This window comes from Bubalus bubalis, chromosome 19, assembly GCF_019923935.1.
Source record: "Bubalus bubalis isolate 160015118507 breed Murrah chromosome 19, NDDB_SH_1, whole genome shotgun sequence".
NCBI classification, from domain to species: domain Eukaryota; kingdom Metazoa; phylum Chordata; class Mammalia; order Artiodactyla; family Bovidae; genus Bubalus; species Bubalus bubalis.
Genome location: NC_059175.1, coordinates 24,030,331 through 24,053,227, shown reverse-complemented (window position 1 = coordinate 24,053,227; position 22,897 = coordinate 24,030,331). Strand labels below are relative to the sequence as shown.

Genomic DNA, 22,897 nt, shown 5'->3' with positions numbered 1-22,897 from the left:
AAAAGTCTGTTTAGAACTACAGCTCTTCCTATTTTAAAATAACTGAGTTAAAGATTGACTTTTCAAATTTGGCAGGGCATACAAATTATAACTGGGCTTCCCAGGTGACTCAGTGGCAAAAAATCTGCCTGCAATGCAGGAGATGCCAGTTTGATCCCTGGATCAGGAAGATCCTTGGAGAAGGAAATGGCAACCCACTCCAGTATTCTTGCCTGGAGAATCTCATGGACAGAGGAGCCTGGCAGGCTACAGTCCATGGGGTCACAAAATAGTTGGATATGACTTAGCAACTAAACAGTAACAACAACACAAATTATAACTAACCTTCAAACATTCATTTAGTAAGTATTTTTATAATTATTTTGGCTTACCCTACAAATTCTCACAACTCTCAAGCCAGGGCCGCTTTTTAAGGCAGTATACAAAGGAGGCAGAACAGCATGGCCCAAGTCTGCTGGGGTGATGATGAAAAGCCAATTGGTATGAGCTCAGTGGGAGTGATTGAAAAAAAAAATTGACTAATGCTGGGCTTAATATTTTAATAATCCAAGAGAGTAAAACACACAACATTTCCACATAAGCACTGCTGCTTATTAAATTGCTCTGCAACTTTTCCTGGTTGTGTGTATCAATCCGTCAATAACATTAAGAAGGAGACAAACTAAGCAGCCATCATGATGGTCTTATTCTCAGAGAGCTGATATTCTAATATAGAGGCAGTCCTGGAACACAGGCACACACAGAAAGAACAGATACTGTGATCCGAGCACAAGGTTTGGGGGTCGTGTCAGCACTTGGTCTCGAGGCTTATGATTCCTATCAGTTACCTGACTTTGAACCTGTCCACATCTCAGTTACTTATGTGCCAAATAAAGATGATCAAAACTTGCTTTTAAACACATTATTTTGTTTAAATCTTTATAACAATCCAGTTCAGTAGATTAAAAAGATACAGAACACTATAAAAACACAGGTATCAATAGTATCTATTGATACTATCCTATAATAGAAATAGATTTTCTCCTATTACAGTTCTATGAAGTCCATAGCTCTATAAAAAGGAATAAACCATCTCCAATATTTCAGAACATATAGGTCAACCCGAGTCTGACAAGAGCTACAGTAGCTGACAGCTGACACCTGGAGACACAGAGAGTCCCCCATCGCCTTCCCCCGCCAAAGGGCTGGTTAATAGATGAAGGAGGCAGAGGTCACTCAAGGCCTGCTCCCAGGATCTTATATGGTGGAGGGGGGTCCCAAGGGAAGATGAGTCAGGCATCTGTCATCATCACCCCTGCAGCTTTACACAGCATCAGGGACCAATATCCTCAGGAGGCTGCAGCAGAGCCAGGCTGAGCAAGACTCAACTATGCCTCTGGAGAGAGGATGAGGCCATGTGGTCTTCAGAACCACAGCCCACATCCAGGAATTCTGATGCAGAACAGAGGGGCCACTGCTACTTGGGGACATTAGGGTAGGAAGAATGCCAAGAACAACTGGACCAAGGGACCCATAATGTCCATCCCATCTCCAAAATCTATGACTCCCTCATTCTCATTCCACACCCACTCAAGCTCAGATCAAATGTTAAGAATCAACTGATGGAAACGTACACGAAAATTCATCTTCCTTCCTACTGACCAGGGGCTGGAGTTGGATATAAGTCATGGTCTGGGGATAGAGAACGACAGAGAACCAAGAATAACAGACCTAACAGGCTAGGGGGAGCTGGAAAAGGAAACAACTCACTTTGGCATCTGAGGATAATGTAAAGTTCTGGCGGAGGGTTCTTAGATACAGGATGCAGGGAGGCCAGAGTAGGGCAGACGCAGTGCATGTCGGAGAGGGAAAGGGGATGGTTACTCAGGGCTGTGTCCACAGTTACTCTATGTTTTGCAGAGTTCCACAAGGGTGACAAGAGATATTTTAACATGGTTTTTTTTGCTAAATTAATATTCAGTAAAACAGGTGCCAGAAACTTGAAACTTTCTAAGCTACAGTGTCTATAACTCCCCTTGAATCTAACAAAACTGTCTTCAGTCACAAACCAGGGTTTAGCGAGAATAGATGAAAGGTATTTAATCTTTTGCAGCAACCAGATTTACTCTAAGTTTAGACCCTCTTTTTAATAGATGGCTGTATTTTTTTCCAAAATATTAGGGTGTAGTAGTTTGCTTATTTTTTAAAATATCCAATGGCACTCTAATTGCCTTGAAAAATGATAGAAGCATTGCATTTTTTTTCAGAGAAAAATTATGGAATATAAAAAGGTTTTAGAAGAGAGGAATCCAGGTTAACATATCTTCAGTTAGATTTTGATAAAGATTCTTTTTGTGAGCTCAAATGCTTAAGGCACCTAAAAATTTCAAAATTTTTCCTTAAAATTCTTTTTTTTTTTTTTTTGAAAGTTATGAACAGTGATTTTTCTCTAGGTTTATTTAGAGGTATGTAAGCTTTATCTTGGAGAAGGCAATGGCAACCCACTCCAGTACTCTTGCCTGGAAAATCCCATGGACGGAGGAGCCTGGTAGGCTGAGTCCATGGGGTCGCGAAGAGCTGGACACGACTGAGCGACTTCACTTTCACTTTTCACTGTCATGCATTGGAGAAGGAAATGGCAACCCACTCCAGTGTTCTTGCCTGGAGAATCCCAGGGATGGCGGAGCCTGGTGGGCTGCTGTCTATGGGGTCGCACAGAGTTGGACAGGACTGAAGCGACTTAGCAGCAGCAGCAAGCTTTATCTGTTTTCTGGTTGCACAATCAAGTTATATCATCTCTTTAAGCCACAAATTCTGCCAACTTGCTGTGAATGTACCACCTATCTCACACAGATATAATGATTAAAAGACTAGTACACCACTCGCCCCAAGATCGCAGTCCTGCTTGTACTTCAGGACCACCTGAAACTTAAAACAAAATGGTGGCCAGGACCTAGTCCAAAGATTCCCATTCAATTGGTGAGGCTGAGGCACTGGTATTTTTTAAAGCTTCACAATGGTTGAGAACAACTGGCTAGAGTAACCATGGAGTGACCATATTATTAAAATGATCAATGTTTATATTTTACTGATAACATTGCTGCTGTTGTTCAGTCGCCAATTCACGTCTGACTCTTTGCAATCCAATGGACTGCAGCATTACTGATAATGTATATCAGTTAAACAAGTTATAATACACAGGGTTTTTTTAAATTGTAATGTAAAATGTTATTATTTCCTGTGCCATCTACCTCAGTGCTTTTGGAGGGAAATAACAAGTTTTAAATTCTTTTCCTCCTCTTTTATTACCCTCGCCATTGGGTAAAACCTTGTTCTATCCTTGCAGTGAGGGTTTTGAGTCAGAGATGCTCACTTACATCTCTCCATCTCAGCCAAGCTGAAATTTTTGGCAAAAACCAGTTCAAAGGCTGCAGGGCCTCAAAGTAAGAACTGCCGGTCCCCTGATACACTAGGTTTTTATATTAAAAAAAAAAAGAAAACCCCAAGATCTAGATACTCATGACAGAAGCTCTCCTGCTTCTTTAAGGATCCTGTACGTGAACCATGAACTTCCAGATGTTCAAGCTGGTTTTAGGAAAGGCAGAGGAACAGAGACCAAATTGCCAACATCCGCTGGATCATGGAAAAAGCAAGAGAGTTCCAGAAAAACATCTCTTTCAGCTTTATTGACTATGCCAAAGCCTTTGACTGTGTGGATCACAATAAACTGTGGAAAATTCTGAAAGAGATGGGAATACCATACCACCTGACCTGCCTCTTGAGAAATTTGTATGCAGATCAGGAAGCAATAGTTAGAACTGGACATGGAACAACAGACTGGTTCCAAATAGGAAAAGGAGTACGTTAAGGCTGTATATTGTCACCCTCCTTATTTAACTTCTATGCAGAGCACATCATGAGAAAAGCTGGGCTGGAAGAAACACAAGCTGGAATCAAGATTGCCGGGAGAAATATCAATAACCTCAGATATGCAGATGACACCACCCTTATGGCAGAAAGTGAAAAGGAACTAAAAAGCCTCTTGATGAAAGTGAAAGAGGAGAGTGAAAAAGTTGGCTTAAAACTCAATATTCAGAAAACGAAGATAATGGCATCCGGTCCCATCACTTCATGGCAAATAGATGGGGAAACAGTGGAAACAGTGTCAGACTGTATTTTTTTAGGCTCCAAAATCACTGCAGATGGTGACTGCAGCCATAAAATTAAAAGACGCTTACTCCTTGGAAGGAAAGTTATGACCAACCTAGATAGAATATTGAAAAGCAGAGACATTACTTTGCCAACAAAGGTCCGTCTAGTCAAGGCTATGGGTTTTCCAGTGGTCGTGTATGGATGTGAGAGTTGGACTGTGAAGAAGGCTGAGCACTGAAGAATTGATGCTTTTGAAGTGTGGTGTTGGAGAAGACTCTTGAGAGTCCCTTGGACTGCAAGGAGATCCAACTAGTCCATTCTAAAGGAGATCAGCCCTGGGATTTCTTTGGAAGGAATGATGCTAAAGCTGAAACTCCAGTACTTTGACCACCTCATGCAAAGAGTTGACTCATTGGAAAAGACCCTGATGCTGGGAGGGATTGGGGGCAGGAAGAGAAGGGAACGACAGAGAATGAGATGGCTGGATGGCATCACTGACTCGATGGACGTGAGTCTGAGTGAACTCCGGGAGTTGGTGATGGACAGGGAGGCCTGGCATGCTGCAATTCATGGGGTCGCAAAGAGTTGGACATGACTGAGCGCCTGAACTAAACTGAACTTAAGGCTAGTACAGGGAAAAAGTGCACATGGACCATAAAAATTGCTTCCCCCATTGCCCTTCACCAGTATGTCCTCTTCTGAGGAACAGGAAAGAGGAGGGACAGGGGTGGGGGATACCCAGCCTTACTTCTGTTAAATTCCTGCAAAGAGACAATCCTTTTTGGGACTTTGTAACTCTTGATAAAGTCACTCTATAATAAAAGATAATACTTTATACCATGCAGGTAGAACTTTCTATATTTAGAAAGATATTATATTAAATGATATTTCAATTTATTAATTGAAAAACACTTAAACCCAAACACTCAATGAAGTTAAAATCTTACCTGGGAAGATGCTCAGTCCTCTGTTTACTTCCAAGCTAATGATCAGAGCTAGAGCTGTGATGCTAAAAATTTGTCGTGGTGCAAAGTTCAAACCATCAGTAACCTGGAAATTAAAACCTCCTGACATTGCTCCTTCAAAAGAAGAAATTACACTCTGGTCAGTCTGGTCATTTTGCAAAAGTCACCCACTTTCACCTTCTCTCCCACCTGATCTCCCTCCAAAGCTACTCCTATCAATTTGAGAGTTAGTTTATACGGTCACCAAGATCACCAAATCAAACACTGCCAAAACACAAAATGAAAAGAATACCAATAAAGGTCTAAAATGCATATTCCCACCTCATCCTCTCCTGAAAGTAATAAAAGAAAGCAAAGATGTCACCTCCAAGAAATTAAAAAAAAAATGTATGACATGTTGATTACCTGTATTTTATTATCTTGGAGTCAATTTATACCAGTAAAAGTAATACAAGGATGCCACACACACATGCATCCCTTAGCAGTTTCTGAACTATTGATAACACTTGATGATAATGAAAATCAAAACTAGAGGGAATTAAATAACACAGCCCCTCCCCCCAAATACTTTCCTATTATTCATCTATCTCTGTTTCCTGCTAAGAGGGAAAAGAGAAAAATGGAGAAAGACTCAGCCCCAGTTTTGTTAAATTCGTGCAAGAAGACAATTCTACTCTCATACTTCTGTTAAGGGATCAGTGACATCAACAAAGTTATAAATTAACTTATGTGTGAAACAGAAGTTGGGCCGGGCCCCCTATTGATCCTGTTCCCCCGAGTGCTTTACCAGTCTGACTCCCAAAACACCAGACAAGATCATCACGCAGAGAGCATGACGATCACAGTCCCCTCGCCTTTTGAAATGGTTCATCCAGCAGTAAATGTGCAGCCCACAGGTCTCTGCATCATGTAATGGGTAGAAATGCCCTCCTCGTTGCCCTCAGGGACATGTGGCAAGGAACAAAGGAGGCATGATCAGGATCTGCAATTACCTACAAGTACTCCCTTAATAACATGATTTAATAAAAGGCCGGTTGATGACTTAACCTTCTCTTAAGTCTCTGTTGTTTAAGCAAACCCAGAGAGTTCTGACTCCTCAAAATAAAAGGTTACAGCCTTTAAACATTTTTTCCAATACACTGGAGTCACCATATTTTAAAAAAACAGAGGGAAAGAATTCTGGGTCTGCTTAATTTAGAACAGAGGCGCAAGCCAAATATTATTTTTGTTTGTTTGCTCCTTTTTACTAGAAATAGCACTTTGAAAGTTGTATTTAATTAAATGTGAAACTATGGAGAAAATGTTTTCTGCTATTAGGCACTTTGAACATTTCATGAATTCGGAAACAAAATGGAAATGGAATCCAAAGGAATTATAGCAAAACAAATACAAGAATAGTGTACTAGGTACACTGACTAGCATACAAATTATGACCAAAGAGACAGAGGGAGGGAAACATGAAAGTGACCTGTGGATTTTATTGTATAACCTTAGATTCTCCCGACCTAACAGTACTTTCAGAAGGGCAACCTCAAATCATTTATCCCCCCACTTCTTGGCTGTATCGACCTACTTAGGTTGTTATGTGGAATAATGAATTAGATTAATGGCGGAGCACTTTGCAGATATAAATGCTAAGAGAGACTAATTAAACCTAAGCCTTTGTTTGGGGCTGCTGAGGGACAGATGTAGCAGGGAGAACCAGCTGGTTTCAGCAAGTGGCTCATCTGCAGCTGGGCTCCTGCCACTTTGAAGGCTATTACTGCCTCCAGGTCCATTTAGAAAATGTGATGGACTGGCTCTCCAAAGAGCTTGACTTTAACTCTCCTTTCTGCTTTTTTAGGAGAAATTATTTTCTCTATTTGCCAAAAGCAAATATTGACCTGGTAGTTGACAAACAAATCAATCCAAAGAGCTAATTTATATTTCAATCCTTCACTGCAAAGAGTAACTTCAGCTCTTCAAACTACTCTGCCCTTCTATGGGTGGCAGCTACTAGAGAAAGCCCAGCTTTAGAGTCAGACCAGTTATATCTTTCTGGGCCTCAGTTTCTTCATCTCTATAACGAGATCGTTTACTCCCAATCACTCAGAAAACTTTTGCAGATTAAATGAAATGGGTCCTATCATTGTATCTCCTGCAGTGCCTAGCACATGCCAGACAATCAGTAACTCCTTCCCACTGTACACTGCTTAGTCTTAGAAATTCTAAACTTTCTGTGTGCAAGTCTCTAAAGCAGTTCTTACTATTTTGAACATATGATAATCCTTTCATAGAGATAAAAAACTTCTAGGGCCTTGCCTAATAATACCTGGATTTTTAGTATCTAGTAACCAAAACCACACATAATTGGCAGAAACATCCTATAAATTCAATGCCCCTTTAAATGAATTTTATTTTATTAATGAGAACAACTGCATACAATCAAAAAATAAAACACATGTGGAAAAGATCATTCAGTCTAGAAACAACGCTTTGGTACACATGTGGGTAGATTTACGATTTTATTGCAATAAAAGTAACCTCCAACAGGTCCCCGGGCTACAGATTTGGAACCACTAGATAAGAGCGGTCACATAGTAAATGCTTTTCAGGCTATCTGGGAATTCTTTGTACTTAACTGCAGAGATAATCAGGAAATTACTACGTTTGAGTTTAGCAGATTTTTATCTTTGTTTTCTTTATTTTCAAAGAAGGTAATTAAAAGTGGCTGGAAAGATACAGCTTTTAGCTTTACCATCATGCACCCCAGGCTCACACTCCTCCTCCCCTCACTTCCTCCTGTGGCTGAGAATGGGCAGCTTGCCCTCTCTGACCACTGTCAAGGGCAGCCAGGAAACAGAGGCCAGCTAGATCACCCCTCCTGCAGATGTACAGTGGTGATGTGGCTTATTGATTTACTGATGACCAGAGGGAAGAAAACAAAGCCTTTTAATATCAGGGTCTCTTAGATTTACAGTTATATCCATTCATTCATCCTTATATTCATTAATTTAATAAATGCATTTGTTGTGTTCACTAATGTATTCCAGCATTTGGAACATTACCCGGCACATAATAGGTATCAATAGGATTTCATTCTTACAACAAATTTTTATTAAGCACCTACTACGTTCCAGTCACTGTTCTTAGGTGCTGAGAATGTAAGAGCAAACAAAAGAAAGATCCTATTCTTCTAGCCCTTATACTCTAGTGGGGAAGACAGACAGCACACAAATGAACAAATCAGTCTATACTAGAACGTAAGGTAGCCAGAATAAGGGATAGAGATAAATGGAAGAGATGTGATTTCAGCGGGTGGTCAGAAAAAAGATCTCTGAGAAGCTTACATTTATCTATTTTATATATAATGGATAAGCAATAAGGACTTACTTTGCCTGGAGAATCCCAGGGACGGGCGAGCCTGGTGGGCTGCCGTCTATGGGGTCGCACAGAGTCGGACACGACTGAAGCAACTTAGCATAGCATAGCATACGGCATAGGGAACTATATTCAATATCTTGTAATAACCCATGAGGGAAAAGAATCTGAAATGTACATATTTCACCTCACATGACAATGTGAGTAAGCCAAGTATGAGTTACAGGTAGCCTCTGATGTTTGCTATTATTGGCCTTACTCAAATGTAAGCTTAAATGTACTGGCCTTACTAAAATGTGTCACTTTTTTAAAAAACTATACAGTCTGCAAGGTTTTTAGATGGCTTGTGGTTTTCCGTCAGCAGCTATTAGGTTTGACTACATGTTAACCTTTGACTGAAACACACTTTAGTTTCACATTGCTTTTCTCAGTTACCTACCAGTGTGTACAAACACGAGCTGGCCCTCGTTGATCTGAGCCTGGGTGAAGTTCTGAATGCTACGGCCAGGAATGGACTTGAGAGCCAAATGTCCATTGCTGGGTGGAGAGACCAAGTAGGCCAGGTCCTGTGGGGAGGAGTCCCCATCCACTGCACAGAGTTCATCACGGGTAATCTCAGTGACAGAATTCACCCACACCTTAAAAAAGAAAGAATCACAGATCCTGTGAGGACAAATTCCAATCACATAACACCAGTAAACTGAATAGCTATGAGATACCGGCTCCTTGCACAAAAGACTTAGAAGAAAAAAAAACTAGAGCAACTCACTCAAGTTTTTAAACCATGATGAGTCTTAATTCAAAACAGACATATAATTAAATGCCAGATGAAATGCAGAGCATGTTGTAGTGTTTATTTAATTTATGAGATTTCAATAAAAAAAAACAGGATTCATTGTTATTTATTCAAAACTAATTATTGAAACTGCATATGCATTTATGTAAAGTACAAAAGCAATAAAAGTTGATGGTTACTAAGTACTGTCTGTGTTGCTGGTATATGCTAAGCATTCCGTATGGAATCTCAAATAATCACAGAAACTACCCCATAGGATTGACTTAAGGATTTCTATTCATTACTTTAAGAAGCAAATGATTTCATCAGCTTTTAAATATTTGAGGGCAGAACACAAACATTTTTTTTTTTAATTCTCCTTTATCCTATCCATCTTGCCGGGAAACAAATACCTAGTCCCCATGGCCTTGCAATGTTTACTCTGCTTGTGTGTGTGTGCCGTTGCTTGGTTGTGTCCAACTCAACAGGACCCTGTGGACTGTAGCCTGCCAGGCTCCCCTGTTCATAGGATTTTCCAGGCAAGAATACTGGAGTGGGTTACCATTTCCTTCTCCAGAGGATCTTCCCAACCCAGGGATCAAGCCCAAGTCTCCTGCCTGCATCTCCTGCATTGGCAGGCAGGTTCTTTCCCACTTGAGCCATCTGGGAAGCCCAGGTGAGTGCTATTGCAGTTGTTTCTGAGTAACAGTCTCTATTTTTCCAATTGTATTTAAAATCTGTTTACATTATTCAACACGTCATCATTTTTTGAGCATCTGATATATCCCAGGCAATGTTCTGGTGCTTGCAATACATCAGTGTACAAAACAGAGTCCGGTCCTCATGGAGGATACATTCCAGCAGCAGAGGATAAAGGGATACAGGGAAGAAATGCTAGGAATAATGAAGAAATAAATGACACAGACTGTTAGAGAGTCACAGGCACTGTGAACAAATTTTAAATGAAACAAAATGAGATGCTCAGATGTTAAATAGGAGGCTTATCTGAGAACTGGAAGGAGGTGAGGGAGGGTCCATGGGGACACGTGGGGAAGTACAGCCAGGAAGAGAGCTCAGACCTGCAGTGCGGGTGAGCCTCGGCCGGCTGCGGAGCAGCAGAGGCCAGCGCAGCGGGGCCAGAACTAGCAAGCTGAAGAGTAGGAGGAGGCACATAGACACAGCCACCAAGGTCAATCCTGCAGGCTCCTGAAGGCCACCTGGGCTTCACTGGAGTGCAACCAGGAATTACCATGGGGCTTTCGGTGAGTCGTAACCTGGGCCAGCTTAGTGGTAACAGACCCTGTGGCCTTGTGTCAAGGACAGAGTGTGGGAGGCCAAGGATAGAATCAGGACAACAGTTAGGAGACGCCTGCTATAATCCTGCAGAGAGAAGAGAGTGGGGGTGGGCATTGGAAAGGAGGGAAGAAGTGGGGAAATTCTGGGTGCTGTCGACAGTTTCTAACGAGCTAGGTGTGGTGAGGTGCAGAAGAAGGAAGACGGTGAAAAGGACCTGGTTTGGGTCTCAGCAACTAGAAGGACCAAATCACCATCGACCGAAATGAGGATAGCTGCGGCAGGCGCGGATCTGGGCAGCAAGGGAAGGCGTTCAGTTTTGAAACCCCCAAAGCCCCAAAAGTCACTTCAGTCGTGTCCGACTCTTTGCGACCCCATGGACTGTAGCCTGCCAGGCTCCTCTGTCCATGGGACTCTACAGGCAAGAACACTGGAATGGGTTGCTATTTCCTCCTCCAGGGGATCTTCCCGACCCAGGGATTGAACCCTTGTCTCTTATGTCTCCTGCACTGGCGGGTGGCTCCTTGACCACACTGGGGCCATTGAGTTTAAAGTGCTTGCTGAGACACCACATCACATCTCATGGAATCGTGCTGCTTGGAGTTTCTCTAATCCTATGGTCATGTGATATTTCACCAACACTAAAGGCGGCGGCTTTATCACTAAATAGATTTTCACATTTCTCTCTGTATTTATAAAGTCCTCCCACAAAAATACTGTGCATACTTCCAAGCTTATGTGTCATTCTCTGCTCTCTGACAAGAACCTTATCCTCTTCCACACTTGTTACCAACTCTTTAAAAATTCAATCCTAAACTATTTAAGAGGTAATTGCTCTGGTCTAATGGGCTGTTCTCCTCAGTAGAAAATGCAGTTTGTGAAATTAACTATGACTAAACAGAATTTGAGAAAGGGAGATCAGAAACTACATAGGATTTCTACATTTTTCTACCAGAAATGATATGCCACTTTAGCTATGAAACTTTGGGCACATTTCTCAATTTCTCTGTGCCTCAATTTCCTCATTAGTGAAGTAGGCATAATAGAATTATTATGTATAATGAGTTATATAAAGCACTGTAAAGTACTCAGAACAAGTTTTACCTGGCACAGAGTAACCATCCAATAAATAATAGCTTTATGTTACTCATCTTTCTTCATCAGATTTGGCTCTGAGAATGGATGTGATTTTTAAATATTACTTAAAAGTCACCTGGAGTATAATATCACTCTTGACGCTATTCTTTTTTATTTTTTTATCTTAAAAAAAAAATTGGAGTATAGGGACTTAACTGGTGTTCCAGTGGTTAATCACCTTCCAACACAGGGTTTGATCCCTGGTTGGAGAACTGATCCCACATGTCACGGGTCAACTAAGTCTGCATGCGACAACTACTAAGCCCGTGGGCCACAAGGAAAATTCCCCCACCCACACACACACACACAAATTTAAAAAGAATATTGGAGTGTAGGAGATTTACAATAATGTGTTACTTCCTGGTATACAGCAATGTGATTCAGTTATATATATGTAGGTATTTTTTCAGATTATTTTCCACTATAGCTTATTATAAGATATTGAACATAGTTCTGTGTGCGATGCAGTAAATCCTTGTTATCTATTACATGTATAGTAGTTTGTATCTGTTAATCCCATACTCTAATTTACCCCTCCCCCACTCTTTCCCCTTTGATAACCTGAATTGGCTATTCTACAATACGCACCGCACATTCTGTTTCATCCCACAGCATTCCTCCAGAATTTGGGATGCGTAGTTTGTCTGTTTAATGTTTGTGTTGCCAATGGATGCTCCCATGTCTTGGCATTTGGAATATGCCCACAGAGGATTTTTCAGCCCTAAACTCTAAGAACATCAATTTTAATAGCTACCAGAAATGCTAATCAACCTAATGTCAAATTGTAAGTTTTGGCTTTCAGTTAATCCATGAAAAGGCTACAGTTTCTATAAAATATACAAGCTGGACTGCCTAACAAAATTCTAAGCCCAGTCTAGTCTTGCACTTTTTACGTTTTTAAATCCATATATGAATCTTATCTTCATTTCTTCAGGAACTTGATTTGGAAATATACTGCCATTTCTCTTCCTGTGACTCGTAGATACTCATTTTTTCCAGTGGTGCACACAAAAGCTGGATGAAGCATGTTTTCCACTGTAGTTACTATTCTGTGAAACACTGTTTTGCCCCTCTTGCCTCTAGAATATATCATCTTCCAAAACCAATGTAAAATCTGACACTCAAAACAAGAGCTAGTAACCTCAGTTCTCCATTTCCACTCAAACAAAATTTGCTTCAGTGAAAAGTCCCATTGCTTTTGATGAGACCTGATTTAATGCCTAGTCTTCGGTAACAGAAACTTCAAATGAGTGGGGACAAGAAAACAAAGTCTCCAAACTTGAATTCAGATTTCAGTGTGACCCAAAGCCCAATAAACAATGGCTTAAGGAATAAATATCTGAAAAAATTAACATTTGAACCTGGAATGATGTATTTTTTTAATTCACTTTTAATTTAAGCAGGATGTTAGATTTAGAAAAATGATCTAATATATCCAAATTATGATCCAAATATTTAACAACCCAGGCGTTTGTTTTGAGTTTCAAGAGGGATGTGAAATATTTGTGAATGGACTATCCCATTCCTTGATCCTTCCAGGCCTTCAGGCCTCCAAGTCACCGTTTTGGACTTCGCTGCCTTCATTTCTCCACTGTCCATAGCTCTCAGAGATCTTTACAGTGATGGCAAGTGCTTATCAGAAACAAGCAAATAGTTCTATCTTTGGTATAAACAACAACAACAAAACAAAATGTACAGTATCATTGAAAGCAAAAGGTGAAAAATAGAAAAACGAAGCCCCCTTGTGGACACCAATACATTTTATCAAGCATGCATGAAAATCACTCGTCATGCCAAGTACTCAGGAGAACATACTTCAGAGGAAAATGCAAAGGATTCACCCCACACAGTCTAATCAAATTCCAGCTCCAGTTTGTCATGCTGAAATGACCTCCTGTATCACCACTGATTGGTCATGCGCTTCAAAGCAATGTTGTTTAAAGTACTTCAGGAGAAAGGAGTGTGCTTGGAATGCTGGAACTGAGTGGTGAATGCTCAGATTCCTGCCTCTTTACTCCCATCCAGAGTCTGAGATGCCCTCAGCAGTTCTACCCCATCCGCCCGCTATCTTCTCCCACACAGACTGTAGATGACTCTCCGTGCCACCTCCTCTAAGCTCCGATGATAAGTAAGGAGAATGAGCGGTCATGCGGGATGGTCTGAAGGTCTTGAGAAAATGCTGTTTGAAAGTCAAAGACAGCAAGAGAAGCTGAAAACTCCGGTGGTTAATTTTATATGTCAACTGGACTGGGCCACAGGGTACTCAGATATTTGGTCAAATACTACTCCGGGTGTTTTTACGATGATGTTTTTAGAGGAGGTTAACATTTAAATGAGCTGAATAACACAGATTCCCCTCTCTCAGGGGGGGGTGTGTGTGTGTGTGTGTTAATCACTCAGTCGCCTCCGACTCTGTGTTACCCCATGGACTGTAGCCTGCCAGGCTCCTCTGTCCATGGAATTCTTCAGGCAAGAATACTGGAATGGGTAGCCACTCCCTTCTTCAGGAGATCTTCCCAACCTAGGGATTGAACCAAGCAAGGTCTCCTGCATTGAAGTAGATTCTTTACTGTCTGAGCCACCAGGGAAGCCCCATCTCAGGTGAGAGGGCCTCACCAATCAGCTAAAGGCCTGAGTGGGACAAATTGGCTGATACTTCCCTGAGTAAAGAGTATTCTTTCCTGCCTGACTGCCTTTGAACCAGGAAAGTCTTTACATGCGGCTTCCCTTATAGCTCAGTTGGTAAAAAATCCACCTGCAATGCAGGAGACCCCAGTTCAATTTCTGGGTCACCAAGACCTGCTGGAGGAGGGATAGGCTACCCATTCCAGTATTCTTGGGCTTCTTTTGTGGCTCAGCTGGTAAAGAATCCACCTGCAATGCAGGAGACCTGGGTTCGATCCCTGGGTTGGGAAGATCCCTTGGAGAAGGGAAAGGCTACCCACTCCCGTATTCTGGCCTGGCGACTTTCACTTCACTTCACACTATTGGCTCTCCTGCATCTGCAGCCTGCCCCCTTGCCCATAGATCTTGGGACTTGGAAGCCTCCATGATCACGTAAGTCAATTCCTTATAATAAACCAACAAATAAATACACATGCACACTCACCCTATTGGTTCTCTTTCTCTGAAGAATGCTTCATAATACAGAGGCCTTATTAATTCACATTTAGGACTGTTTTTGTCCCAGACTCTGCCACTGTCTAACTTGATTATTTTGGGCAACTCACTTCATTTCTGAAGCTTTCTCTCTTTTTGAAAATGGAAATAACAGTAAAACTCACTTTGTCTACTTCCTCAGGTCCTTGGGTTTCTTAACTATAACCATGAAGGAAGACAGTAGAGCGTCACGGTTACAAGTGAAAACTTACATCCTCACCTCTGTCACTACTGTCTACCAGGGGCTCTTCCATTCTGATCATGTGCAAATGTCTGAGTCTCTCTGTGCCCCAGATTCCTCATCCTTAAAATAAAAACCATATCCCACAGAGTTTTTGAAGATTCGATGAGTAAATAAATACAAAATGCATGCTTAGAACAATGTCAGAAGCAGAGTAAGTGCAATGTAAGCATCAGCAACTGTTGTTGTTGTTGCTCAGTCACTCAGTCATGTCCGACTCTTTGCGACCTCATGGACTGCAGCACACCAGGCCTCTCTGTTCCTCACCATCTCCCAAAGTTTGCCCAAGTTCATGTCCATTGCATTGGTGATGCCATCCAGCCATCTCAGCCTCTGACAGCCTCTTCTCCTTCTGCCGTCAATCTTTCCCAGCATCAGGGAATTTTCCAATGAGTCAGCTGTTCGCACCAGATGACCAAAATACCGGAGCTTCAGCTTCAGCATCAGTCCTTCCAACAAATATTCACGGTTGATTTCCCTTAAGATTGACTGGTTTGATCTCCTTGCTGTCCACAGGACTTTCAGGAGTCTTCTCCAGCACCATGGTTTGAAGGCATCAATTCTTTGGCGCTCTGCCTTCTTTACGGTCCAGCTCTCACAACCATACATGACTACTGGGAAGACCACAGCCTTGACTGTATGGATCTTTATCGGCAATGTCTCTGCTTTTCAACCCACTGTCTAGGTGTGTCATAGCTTTCCTGCCAAGAAGCAATCGTCTTCTGATTTCACAGCTGCAGTCAACATCCGCAGTCATTTTAGAGCCCAAGAAAAGGAAATCTGTCACTACTTCCACCTTTTCCCCTTCTATTTGCCATGAATGGGGCCAGATGCCAAGATCTTAGTTTTTTTTAGTATTTAGTTTTCAGCCAACTCTTTCACTCTCCTTCACCCTCATCAAGAGGCTCTTTAGTTCTTCGCTTTCTGCCATTAGAGTGGTATCATCTGTGTATCTGGGGTTGTTGATGTTTCTCCCGCCTATCTTGATTCCAGCTTGTAACTCATCCAGCCCAGCATTTCTCATGATGTGCTCAGCGTATAGGCTAAACAAACAGGGTGACAGCAGACAACCCTTGTTGTACTCCTTTCTCAATCTTGAACCAATCGGTTGTTCCATTCAGGGTCCTAACTGTTGCTTCTCGACATGCATTCAAGTTTCTCAGAAGACAAGTAAGATGGTCTGGTATTTTCATCTCTCTAAGGGCTTTCCACAGTTTATGATCCACACAGTCATAGGCTTTAGTGTAGTTGATTAAACAGAGGTAGATGTTTTTCTGGAATATTCTTGCTTTCTCTATGATCCAGCAAATGTTGGCAATTTGATCTCTGGTTCCTCTATCTTTTCTAAACCCAGTTTGGACATCTGGAAGTTCTTGGTTTGCATAATGCTGAAGCCTAGCATGCAAGATTTTAAGCATGACCTTACTAGCAAAGGAGATGAGTGCAATTGTTCAATGGTTAGAACATTCTTTAGTACTACCTTTCTTATGATTATGTAAATTATAGTTATTATTACTGTTTCCCATGCTCTGAAATCTAGGAAAAGAAAAATCACTGCCTGAAATAATTCCCTACATTTGAAATTTTCCCTAGAAAGAAGTAACTAGTAATCATAGCTCTGGGGAAATTATTATTTTGTTGGAAAAAGTACTCCCAGAGCTTTACTATTTTGATGAAATGCATACACTTTATATATTAATTTTCAGAAAGTGAACAAGCCTAACATGTGGCACTTCTTTAATTTTATTAAAAGTTGTCAGTTTTGGAGAACACTTTGCAATATGTTCAACACACACAGTTTTTCCAGGAAGTTTTCTATGTTCATTTGTCATTGCTATTACACATTGTCATGGATATGCTAGAGAGATCATACTTCAATAAAAAAAATATTAGGGGCAAAAAGTAAAGGATATCTTAGATGTCATAAACTGCCAACACAGGCTCTCAAAATTAGCTGCCTCTTGGCTCTTTTTCATCAGGTCTAAATTATACTGAGATTGATAATAGACATTATGATTATATCATAAAATTTTAGGGCTCAAGATTTCCTTCTTCTAAAATCTTTAAACTAATTTCATTCACATTATACTATATATAATAGAAAAGGAAGGTTGTCATTATATACCCTGGTCTACATCCCTTTTTTCCCTAATATTTAAAATTTTATAATTTATGATGTTCTTCCTTTTCTGTATATGCCCTCCTCACCATGACTCTGGGCTATAGAGCAGTACCTAAAGTGAATCAGCCATGTTTGCAGACAATGTACCTAGCCTGACCATTCCTGTCTCCTTTCTTGCTGGACGGTACAGGCAGATGGGCAGCAGTCAGCTCTTACCATGGAACCTAATGGCTGACCACTCTCCTCCCTCCATCTGCTCTGGTCACTCTGAGCTTCTCATGTCCTCAAACACTCCAGACCTGTTACAGACTCACAACTTTTGCTCTAGCTGAATCCTTTGCTTGTGCTCCTAACATTCATATGGTTTCTCTCTCCCCCATCTTAGCTCACTCACCCTGGCTTTTATTCAGAAAAAGTAGGCTTAAAACTGCCTTTCCTTAGGAAGTCCTGTGTGCAAATCGGTAGTTGGCTGGCATCTGGTAACTCCGTTATTAAACAGTTTCCTGTACTGCTACAAACCTTTTCCTAAAATAATAAGAGTGTGTATCTAAACAGCACAAACAATGTAATTTGCACTGGGCCCCTGCTTTCCTCCTGGGAATCTGGGACTTGGTACATACTAGGTAGAGGGCGCCTATGTTTATTGTGCTCCAGCCCCCAGTAAACATCTTGGGACTCAGGATCTAATGATCTTCCCTGGTAGACAGCACTTCCTGCACATCATCACAATTTGCTGCTAGAAGAATTGAGTGCATCCTGTGTGACTTCACTGGGAGAGGACTCTTACAGCCTGACCTCCTTTCCTCTGGACTTCACCCCATGTGCCTTTTCCCTGAGCAGATTTTGCTTCATATCTCTCACTGAAATAAATCTTAGCCATGATTTGACTCTATGCTGAGTTCTATGAGTCTTTGCTAACTGCTAACCAACAAACCTGTAGAGGGCTTGGGAACCCCTGACACACAGGGCTCCGCTCAAATGTCCCTTCCTTGATAAGACCTTCCCTCACCATGCTCTCTGCAAGCTCATCATTTTCTGACCCCACGGCTCTCTGTCCCCTTAAGTGCTCTGTGGAAAAATACCGCAGTTCATCACTCTGTTTATCACATACTGTCAAGATCTTCTCCAATCAACAGAAGCTCCATGGAGCACTTAGATAGTCAAAATATATTGCCCTTATTACTTGTCAGGGACTGTGCCAGACACTGAGTCCACCACAGGAAAGGGACAGCAAATTCCCTTCCCAATGGAGCTTACGTTTATGGGAGGAGACAAACAATATTTGTTTACTACAAAGGAGAATAAAGCAGGGTCAAGGGACAGAGGATGGCACACTGCTCCTTTGGCTGGGTCGTCAGGAAAGCATCTATGAGAAGAACAGGTCTAGAAGGCTGGGTGACCAGGGTCCAGCTAGGCTTCCAGAGCAGGCAATACACCCATGCTTAAGGAGTCCTGGCACTATTAATATGTTTTGCACCAGATGACTGGTAATCAGTGAAATCTAGAAAGCCTCTATTCACAATCATCACAATTTAAACAACAACAACAAAAAAATCATTTTTTGGCAAATAAGCCTAAACACCTTGATATGGAAAGATTTTCATTGATAGAGCACCATGACCACCATCTACAACTGCAGAAACAAATTCTTGAAATTTCTTCCATTTTAAAATAATCAAGCAAATCCTACCAAAACTATTTCTACATGTGTACATGACTAGTTAATATGTCTTACAGTCGTACCTAGTCACCTCCAGATTTTAGACACATTGACTTTAAAACCAAAACTATTCATATGTTTCCCAGTCAGAGAAAAGGGTCCCCCAGTCTATCCTGGAATGATTCCATCCAACAGAAAATGGAAGCTCAGTAGCCCCTTCATCCATCCAAGTGTAGCTTCACCCGGAGAGTGTCAAACAATGTTTACAGTCATAAAAACCACAAGATGTTAGAGCTGGGGGGATTGCGAGATGATCAAGGAAAACATACACATGCATAAACACTCACACACCCCACCCTGAAACATGCTTATGGTTTTGCTATTGAGGAAGGTGAAGCCCAGAGATTGTTCAGTTGCTAAATTGTGTCCAACTCTCTGCAACACCATGGACTACAGCACACCAGGCTCCTCTGTCCTTCTCTATTTCCCAGAGTTTGCTTAAATTCATGTCCATTGAGTTGGTGATGCTATCTAACCATCTCATTCTCTGCTGACCCCTTCTCCTTTTGCCTTCTATCTTTCCCAACATCAGGGTCTTTTCCAATGAGTCGGCTCTTCACATCAGGTGGCCAAAGTATTGGAATTTCAGCATCAGTCCTTCCAATGAATATTCAGGGTTGATTTCCTTTAGGATTGACTGGTTTGATCTCCTTGCTGTCCAAGGGACTTTCAGAGTCTTCTCCAGCACCACAGTTTGAAAGCATCAATTCTTTGAAAGCTCAGCTGAGGCCCAGGGAAATTTTGCTTAAATTGGGCAGTTTACAAGCTTTTAACTCTGGTCTCCTAACTTTAATCCAGAACTTTCATGGCAGAAATGAGTTTCTTACTCATTTAATAAATAAATAAATAAGTTCAGAAAGAGCCAGTGTCAAATGACTACACAACTCAAAACTGGGAAGTTGCATCTTTCCTGGCCTGGATCCAGGCTATCGAGGGGGACAGGCAGGAATAAAGGCAATGGCCCCTGCTCCCAGCTATTATTATTATTATTATTTTGAGAAAAACACTGGAATCAGGGATGGGGCAAGAGGTTTGGGCAAACTACTTGAGCAAGCAAGGTTCCCGGCAGACTATATTTTCCTAATTTTAAGAGAAGACAAAGTCTAGGGTACACTTTTTTCTCCTCACAATTTAATATTCTGAACATCTTAAATTGACAAGTACATTTAAATACAGTAAAGCTATTATTAAGTTGATAGTGCCTCTTACAATTGATGGTACCTCAGAACTGAATGCCAAGCCCACAGCGGGGCTTCAGTTCCTTTCCATAAGGAAGCCTGAGAGTTCACTACCTAATTCCTTGGTCCTCCTCTCTCTCAGGCAACTCTAGCTCTTCTCTTTCTAGAGCCTCGGTCCCTCCTCTGGATCTTTCTCACCCCGCAGTTCAGCATCACTCAGCAAAGTGCTCAGATCCTCTGTCGAGGCTCCTGAGCACACAGAGGTGTCAATACGCCTGCTTCAGACTTATTCCTGTAAGTCCACTTTAGTAGGAACAAGAGGAAGAAAAGCTCTGGAGATTTTTCTTCACTAATAAGACAGCCCTTGATCACACACACACTCTGGGAGAGCTTGAGTCAGTCATGGGTAAGAGGGGAAGTGGCAGAGCACAGTGGTGAGAGAGTCAGGCTTGGGCATGCTTGGCTTCAAGTCCACACCTCCCCTGGAGACTGCTCAGAGCCTCAGCACTCCCATCTATAACAAGGGTATTAATCACAGCAGTTCCTTTGTAGGGCTGTGAAAATGATACCAGCATGGAAGACGTACAGTACTCTACTCAGTAATAAATGTAAACTTTTATAACCATGTTTAATAACGATTGACTCCTACAGTTCATCACACTAGCCCACAGCCTACTTCTCAAATCATTTTGGTGAGAGTGGGTCAACAGGTACTAAAATAAGTCTGGAGAGAGGGAGAAAGGAAGCTGAAAACAGGGGGAGGCCCACACGGTTGACCGGTTGGAATACACTATCCCCAGGTACCTGGGCAATGACTGGGAAGTCAACTAAAAGATAAAGGAACGGGTTCCAAAGGTCTAAAAACACCATCATCAATTTTTCACTTAAAATGTAGAGGCTGCATAATGAACAAGCTGTAATAGAATTAAAAGCACTAAAAAGCCTATTCCCAGATCCAATTATTGTGAGCAAATAAAAACATAAAAACTCCAGTGATTTTTAACAATGCAAAATTTTCTATTTAGATTAGCCCCTGGTGGGTTCCTGGGTATGCCAGCATAATCATCCAGCTGGTACTGGAGTGTCTTATAAATCAAGGTCAACGGCTTCTTGTTCCTTATTTCTTTGTTGTTCTCCTTGCTTTCTTCCTGCCCCTCTCTGTCACCTGCCAGGACACCACTCTCCAAAGATCCTTTTTCTCTTTGTGTCAACTACCAGCTGGATATCATGCGTATGTTGCACCAAGTTGTAGCTTGGTGGACTAGATCCTTTGTCACTTAGAAAATAACATTTTAGATGACTGGTTTAGAACAGCACAAGCCAAAATCAACATAATGTCTTGGTATGACTGACGTTTATTTAAAATCAGCTGGAATATGTCAACTATACATACATAGTCATATATCTTATTAACATCAGAAATAATACAAAAGGAAATCAAGCAGGTAGCCCTGTATTATTATGATAAATCCAAAAGCATGGAGCACTTACCTGGAGGATTTTATTGGCTGTTATTACTGGAGCCTCATCGTTTACTGATTCAACGGTCACAAAAAGAGTTTGGGGCAAACTCTGTTTTCCAAGCTCTGAGCTATTTGCAAAGATGATGAAACTGTCAAGAAGTGCTTCGCTACCATCATGCACATAGGAAATCAATTCATTTTCTACCTGTAACCAACAAAAGAAATCACCACACTGCTGGATATGTAATTTAAAACTATGACAAAAATGCTCTAAGAGAAATCCTGATATTTTATATCTCTTTAAAACACAGAAGCATGTGTTCATCCCATAAAATTTGATTCTGACAATCAGAGCGCAAATTCTGATGGATGGCATAATTTTGATGAAGCACTGCAGCATCCCAAAAGTAAGTTTAAGGATGAACAGAGTGATTGAGCAACATGGGGTAATAAAGAAAATGCTGGACTGGTTCTCACAAGGCCTGAGTTCAAAGGCTATTTCAAACCCTAAAATGTGTTGTAGGTGACATAGTCTTCCCTTTCTTCTAACAGATCACCCATTAAAATTCAGACTCTGCTTGTGTATTTAGACAGACTAAGTTTTGAAGTTGTAGACAATTCAGAATGTTGGACAATTCAGAATATTGGGCTTGGGCTCTTAGTTTCCACCCACTGGTTGGATTTCTGCTCTTTGGGGACACAGGGACCAGTGCAACTATTGCGTGCATGCATGCCTGCTCAGACTCTCTAAGTTTCCCCAAACTGCTCTCTTCTGAGCTAAGTATGCATTATTCCCTTAACTGCTCTTTGTATGTGAGGTTACACCTGCTACCTCCTCCTCCTGCAGAATACAATCATTTTTTGGTGCATCTCTTAACAGCTACTAAAAAGCTCCTGAGGACAGAGTATAATGAAATATATTGTAAATAAATCATTTTATCAAGCCAGATTTCTCTCACTGTAATAACCAAAATGCAAATGTTTACTTTTATCCCTGGTTGATTTCATCTTTCTAATTTTCCTTCTGAAACGGTTGTCTAGTGAATCAGTTATTCCTCTCGGATTTGTGATAGCCACAGATTTACTCAGAATGCCTTTCATGTCTTTAAGGCTCTGATGGAAGTATGGATCAAAACCAGACACCAGGAGAATTTTAAAGCTAGACGGGAACTTGGCTTCCGTGAACCTGTGACCCCAAAATACAACAGCAGAGAACTTCCAAAGCCCAACAGGAGTAGTTGAACTTCCAAAAAGTCTCTGGGGTTGTGTTTGTTTTGATAAAATACAGCCAACATTCTTAACAGTTCAACTTTGTCCAGTTCTATGGCGCACTTCCTTTGAGCAAAGACTTTT

General features: G+C 41.4%; 1 protein-coding gene across 3 annotated transcripts in view; it reads right to left on the bottom strand.

The window, feature by feature from the left end:
- Positions 1-22,897, bottom strand: part of LOC102413667 (chondroitin sulfate proteoglycan 4) — a 71,669-nt gene that overhangs the window by 27,722 nt on the left and 21,050 nt on the right. For all 3 annotated transcript variants that reach the window (XM_025270530.3, XM_044932733.2, XM_044932734.2), the window contains 3 exons: positions 21,573-21,749; positions 8,896-9,094; positions 5,079-5,210 (listed from right to left, as the gene is read on the bottom strand). In XM_025270530.3, the coding sequence (XP_025126315.3) occupies positions 5,079-5,210; positions 8,896-9,094; positions 21,573-21,749 (508 nt within the window). The remainder of the gene's footprint in view (positions 1-5,078; positions 5,211-8,895; positions 9,095-21,572; positions 21,750-22,897) is intronic.